General features: G+C 38.5%; 1 protein-coding gene across 1 annotated transcript; it reads right to left on the bottom strand.

Annotated features, from left to right (window-relative positions):
* Nucleotides 1-2,183: 2,183 nt before the first annotated feature.
* On the bottom strand, nt 2,184-6,660 carry LOC114741516 (E3 ubiquitin-protein ligase RHF2A). The gene is made up of 9 exons (XM_028929799.1): nt 6,498-6,660; nt 5,749-5,889; nt 5,613-5,659; nt 4,122-4,184; nt 3,918-4,026; nt 3,452-3,834; nt 3,132-3,239; nt 2,665-3,025; nt 2,184-2,537 (listed from the first exon to the last, which is right to left on the bottom strand). Exons 1-8 carry the CDS (start codon nt 6,501-6,503, stop codon nt 2,713-2,715), a joined length of 1,170 nt encoding a protein of 389 aa, XP_028785632.1. The 5' UTR covers nt 6,504-6,660; the 3' UTR covers nt 2,184-2,537; nt 2,665-2,712.
* Nucleotides 6,661-7,092: the final 432 nt, after the last annotated feature.

Here is a 7,092-nt window from a genome sequence, read left to right on the forward strand (position 1 = left end):
TTAGTTGACTCTAACAAGTCACGTCAGAGCTTTGGTCTTGGACGCTGCAAATCCAAATGCAAATATTTTTAGCCTCCCACTATAATTTCCATACTAATTTCAAGAATTTGTTTGGTGAAAGCAATTTAGCCACCAAAGAGCAATTTAACATGGAGATTGCGATACCACTTGCCAGAATCCTCTGGAGTAATAGCATCATGATTAGAGAACACATTAATACATAAAAGGACAAGTGGGAGTGACTGGAGACGAATTCCGAGAACAGCAGGCGTTTGCATAAGAAGAATCATCCATTATTATTAAGTTATGGGCAGTTTTGGCTTAAATATTAAAAGAGTTTGGTACTGTGTATCCCTCAACAGTTAGGTACAGGTATGGAGCTTCAGGAAAGTATTACATTATGGTATTGTTGTTTGTCTTGCTGTGTGCCCCAAGAAACTAAACCTGGCTTAGCCCTCACTCCCTCTCACACATTTGTCGGTGACACTAAACCATCACTTCCATACGGATTATTATGATATTTGGTCTTCGAATCTTTTTAAGTAGTTGGCATGAATCAATATATTGTAAACAATCCGAATTGACTGAAACACCCTTTTAAAAGAGAGTTGCGACCCCATTAAAGAAAGGGTATTGTGGACTACATACGTCCAATCAACTTTGTCATGATGCAGAAGATTTCGTCAAAACCAGTGTGCTTTGGCCCTTTTTGTTTTCCCTTCTCTGGTCATTGTTCATGATCTCAACATGTTTGTCTCGGATGTACAGGAGAATGGACGTCTCGTCTGTTTTTTTAACATGTTTTAGGGCTTCTCTTTCTTGTGGGAGAAATTTTTTTCCTTGATTATGTTGATGTCAACCGGGGAAGATGCTTGCCTCATGTGCATTAGAAAATAACCATGTGGGACTTATTTGGTAAATTGATTTTACGAAGCTCTTTATCCCAAAAGCAAGAAAGCAACACCTTTAATTAGGAGTAGACCATGATGTGAATAGTTTGAGGCACAGAAGAAAGAGGGTCTCACCTTGAGCTCAGAAAAATTGTTTCTACCTTTTAACAATCGATTAAGCACATGACAAAATAAAGGAGCTTTCGTTTCAAGGCAAGTCGACAATAAAGTAAATAGCCCATTTTTTCAACAAAAACATTTTTTGAAATTACGAAATTGCCTTTTTACAACCAAAACATACAAAAATTGTCAAGTCAAAATTAAAATTAATCAAACCATACGCGTGTGTTTAGTATTTGTCATGTTATATAAATGATAGATATAAAAATATTTGAATCGAAATATATGCAATCATAATTCATCTTCTGTTACTTGGTCGGCGTAAAGCATTGTTTATTTTTCAATTAAAAATAGAGGATGGATTTTTTAAAAATGTGATAGAGAGCTGTGTACAAGTTAAGCATAGAAAAAGTACCAGAATGATGAAAGATAATAATAACCATGCGAGAAGTAAGTAAATTATTGTGGGATTAGGGTTATTATATTAGAAGCATGTTAATTGACCCACACTTAAAGGGCATCGAAATGGGCAGATTCAATCGATAAAGAAATTGGACGAGCCTTCGGCTCAGCTGCTCGTGGGGCATTGTCTCATTCCTAGTACCACGAGGTTGTGCGTTTGAACTACCCGATTGAATAGGAGGTGTGCGCCCATTACGGGAAAAAAAAATGCGTGCTTTTTAACGTAGTGCTCTTTTATTCTAATAAGACTAATTTTATAGTATAATTTACGGTATAAACTAAGCCTCGCACCATAGGAGTAATTTTTAACAGCTCACCCACCCCAAAAGAGGAAGAAACCAAGGGCCTATGGTCCCGACAGTGAAGTTATTGGAAAAAACACGGTATCAGCTTTATTACTGTCTGTGATGGACTTTTCTCCACAATACTAAATCACGGTTCGCTAGATAACAAAAATTCAAGTATTCAATATCCCACAGCAAAAGCCCATCAAAATCTCACGTCATTAATTAATCCTGCGGGTAGCATACTTGAGAAGAATGATTAGCTATCATAAGCCTGCGTTTCATGCAATTGTGAAAACTAAATTTGACTGCTGCATGCCCAAATCCGTTATGGTTTGAATTTCCAAGAACATTTTGCATATCTGCGATGACTATTCACATTGGAGGACAGGTGATGACAACAGAAGACACTGGCAATCGCAAGCTGTCCAAATAGAATTGCATTTAATAACATTCACATGAAAGTAACAGAATTCTCAGCAAAAGACTCCATGCCCCCAAGGTTGGAAAACAGCGAATCCATCACTAGCAGAAGCACAGTACTTCATGTCGGGTACTGTGAGAAATATCTACAGGTTTACATGGCGAATATACAACCATATATAGTTTCCTAATTTCTAAACCAGTTTCTATCTTTTCTAGGTTCTTTATTCCAAATATGGCAAGCACTGACACCTTCAGCGAGGAAAATGGATTATCACTTGCCTGGCTTGCACCAGCCAAAAGGCAACACACCACATTCACAGAATTTCATATCCAGCAAAGGACAATCTATTTCTACCTGATACCATAAAAAATAATGAGGATTAGTAACCAGATCATACAATGTGTTTCCATGCTAAACAAGACACATAGGAACCTTTGCATAAAAAGAACGAAAGAAGCTTCAAATCACACAAGTATTTCACCTTTCAGCCACAGCAAAGCTTAGAATTGAAGCAAATTATGCTCAATGCTTAATTTGAACTAGAACCTGCCGCAAAGGATGCTTTTGTGTTATTATCTGTCGACAGGCTTTCGCCTTCAGCATTTGAAATATGTCGGTCATTTGGTTCAGCAACCGAACCACCTTCTAAATGACTTTGGGCAGGATTGCTATCATTTCTATTGCTGTCTCTGGTATCAAGTCGTTCCATCAGGCGTGACACAGTTGCAATCCCTGCATTAGCCTCTTGTCTACCTTCAGATCCCGCATCAGGCATAGAGCTGTTGCGAGAGAACCATCTCTCCTTCCATCCTCTGGTGCTCCTGGATATCGACTCTTTGTATCTGCAAATAAAGGGTGATAAGTAATATCCAAACCTAAGAAACCAAGGGACAACTCTTCATTTCCATTACACATGCATGCAACATAGACTAATCACTTCTATACTACCTCGTTGAAACTGCATTTAGTCTAGACTTCAAAGATTCCGAAAATGATTGGAATTCTGATGGCCCTGCTCTGTCCTGACTGCTAGGAGAAGACTGGCTAGGTGATCTCCTATAAATAGTTTTGGGATAAAACAGTCAAGATTATTATAGCTGCATTATTGTCTGATAAATAACAAATATAAAATCTAAAACAAACCATACTATTCACAACATAAAAATAGTGTGGTTCATTCAGATTCTGTGCAATAAACTAGGCTTACTTCTGGTTTTGAACTCATCAACATGAAAATTATCCAGAAACAAATGAAGAATGATAATTACCTACTGTTGTAAGAAGATCCCTGGTTATCAGCAGCAAGAACAGTAGATCCTGATCCTGAAGCAGAGATATGGTCTGCTTGAACAAGAGGAACAGAAGTTGACCGTGAAGACTCTTCCCCAGTGGCAGGAGTTGGAGATAAAGTAGCAACAGTGATCGCTGAAGCTGGTTCACCATCTGCCCCATGGGTTGGAGAGGCAGGAGCCATGGGAGGTGAATTGGGATGGGCTGAAAATACCAAAAAATGTGGCCGACCTTGAGCTGATGACCTGTTTCTCTGACCTTCCCTTCTAGCAATATGACGAGCCCGTCCCATTGCAGCAGCAGCAGCTAAGTGCTGTATGATACGCTCTTCAAGATCAGCATCATTTGCACCAACGGGCAGCTGCATGAGAAATAAATCTTAAATAACCCATAATAAAAAAACCTAAAGTGATGGTTTCAAACTAGCATAAGCAGACTACAAACATGTTGCAACTCGAAATCACCCAGAGCTGGATGATGAAATATTGTGGCATTTCTAGGCGGATTCAACCTAATGTTCCTCTCTCTTTCCACCGCTTCAAGTAATTCCTGACTGCGAACACAGAAGAAAAGGCACATTAACAATGAAAAGAAATAATGGCAAGAATATCAAAACAGAGCGAAGAATACAATGGGCATAAAGAAAACCTTGTAGGATCTTTGAGACTGATAGGTTGCCAGCACATGGGGCACTGAGAGCTTCGTTGACACCTAGAAGATAAGCATAAACGTAAGTTCAGATCATATCTCCTCAATATAGCCAAATATTTCAGAACACAATCGTTCCTACAATGAGACTCTTCCTCGAAGATGTTTAATTAACAGTAATTATTATTAGTTATATTGGCCTGAATAGTACTTATAAAACAAAAGGAACTCATAGACATAAGTGCTGTAGTCAATAGCTGTACTCCGACACATCCTGCCCCTCGCTTGTAAAAGGATTATCAGGGTTAAAATAGTAGCCAGGTGAGGGGTAAAGACACCAAAACAAAGGAGAACATCTTCCTGATGGCAGCTTTAACTAATCTTCTGCAGCAAGTTTTAATGCCTGTTAGTCCAAGTTATAATCTCTTCCTAGCCTCCAGGGGATTAAGAAGAAAGCATCTGTCCTGAATGATGGCAGCAAAATCCCACTCTTCACAGTACTCATGCGATTGAAAGAAGAAATCGGATCTAAATTATCAGATTCAAAAGCCACTGGATCAAAACTCACGGATTTAACCAATTCTGATTCCTTTTAAAGTGTGGCAGCTTCAGCCAAAAAAGAACAAAATCCATACAAGCTACACAAGTACAGCTATCCAGAACCACACAACCAGTCACCAACAGAGATACCTACACCAGCCTCACTCGTGCAGTTAGAAAAGGCACTATCCAGGTTGAATTTGAAAGTGCCAAGGGGAGTTGTCCAACTATGTCTATTGGATTTGAAGATATTTTTCAATTTAGAAATGCAATGTACAAGATCCTATTATCCCTCATATACTTTGGAAACAGTAACTGAGTATTGAGAAAATGTACATATATTGAACCATAAACAAAGGGGATGTGAACTTAATTTATTGAAGATCTAGGTCGTGGTCAGTTATGACTAAAATAGTTTTTTTTTTCCCCAGCATGGTACCTCAGTCAAACTACAAGAACTTTGAGTTACAAGCTCAGGGCATTAATAGGGGCCACTAATGCCTTACGGAAACACATTATAGCCCTGTAATTTGTTAGCGCTAGTTCTTTAAGAAGTGCATGTTTTGACTAGCGATGACCAGTTTTTATGTTTTAACTATTTGTGTCCTAATGTTCTAGAAAATAAGCCTCATTCACTTTTCAGTAGATACTCATAGAAACCCATTTCCCTCAGTCCAGTCAGTAACTTGATCAAACAAAACTTTATCAGGTAGCCTTTACCGTATAACGAAGTGCAGAAGAAAGTAAAACTCCATACAAAATTGTAACTTAAGGAGATCAAATTGGTCTCCAAGTTATATTGCAGCAGCTATGAAGGCTACACTCAACTGCAATAACCGCGAATGAATCTTCCGCCAAAATTAATACTGTCCAATACTGCACTACAACTAATAATTAATAATCGCTAAAACTGGCTCAAAGCCGAACAAAGATAAAGCCACATAGCGCTACCATTCTAGAATGCACTGAAGATGAAACTCATGTTTGCAACTTGTCACCTGCAGGAAGAGGGAGAGCAGCTTGTTCAAAAGGTTGGAATATACTAACGGCCAAGAAAACTAAAGCATAAAACTCTAAATAAGCATACTGTTGAAGGATCGCTGTCATGAAATGCTTCGAGACATATACTACAAGCATCATCACAAGCATCCTGGATTCCACCCTCCACGAAGGCTGCAGCAGAAGTCAAATGCGCTTCAGACTTCTTATTCTCTTCCAATCCCGGACCCTGAAATATATCAGCTTTGAGAGATATATAGAGGCAAGTTTGATATCCAAGCAAGTTGCAATAAATCAAGACATGCCGTCGAATGGATTGATTAAATAAGAATTATGAAAGAAGCAGCAGACTAGTCTATAACATATAGAATTCAAACCAAACGAAAATAACACAAAATCAAATTATCACTTCAACGGGACCCGATTGAGTCAGGAACGAACAAGTCAATCTTCCAACTACTGAAAGTAACAAAATCAACTACATTATAAAGCCTAAAATGAACACAGTGAAGCACAAATAATTGTTTTCACTAACATGAAGAATTATATATTCACAAATAGAGAGCATCTACGATCAGTGAAATAGCATAGTAAAAAACCGTGAAAAGGATAGAAAAGTAAGAGAAATTGATCAGCGTAACATATATCCTCAGCAAGGTCAATCAGTAGAATATGATGGTCGGATGACAACCAGTAACCCAGCATACAAAGGGCTAATAGTGGTGGCAGCCATCACAGGTGCCCAAAAATCCTTCCGTTTGGTGAAGGTTTTTCCCAGCAACCAAACAAACAAACCATGGCAAACGGATTGGGGGGGGGGGGTCTCGAAATTTTTACCTCCATGAAGAATTGCGCAAGACTTAATCTAGTCAGAAAACAAAACGATCGGGCGAAAGCCGGGAGAGAATCGAGCTCGGAATAGAAGAAACCCTAGCGAGTCTGAACTGATTGGAGCGAGATGGCTATCCTTTGTCTCTGGCGTTCTGCCCCTTTTTTTTTTTTGGCCTTAAAGACTTGGGAGTTTTACTTTTTTGGCACTTGAACCCCCTCGTCCACGGAGCAGCCGAACCTTAGCTAGGTCGTCTACCCACTACTGTACTGACACGTGACATTATCTGGTGACATCCTTTGACGAGTCACTCCTCGGAATCACATTCCACGCTCTGAGCATGAAGTGCGATCCTCATCGTCATCATTCTCAACTATTTACTATATTTAAATTGATTTTGAATCATTTAGATTTAATCTAATTTAATTTTTATATTTTAAATAGTTTCTATGGTAATAAATACCGGTTCAGGTAAGACAAAAAGGATATCTTTTTTAATGGAAAAAATACAGGATTTTTCCCTGTAGAAATTAATATAAAAATAATTTTTAAAAATAAACCATCTATAATCTAAGCTGAATCTGCTTCTTGTTGTGATCAACA

Source organism: Neltuma alba, unplaced genomic scaffold (assembly GCF_004799145.2).
Source record: "Neltuma alba isolate B1F8T4 unplaced genomic scaffold, ASM479914v2 tig00003408_pilon, whole genome shotgun sequence".
In the NCBI taxonomy this organism is placed as follows: domain Eukaryota; kingdom Viridiplantae; phylum Streptophyta; class Magnoliopsida; order Fabales; family Fabaceae; genus Neltuma; species Neltuma alba.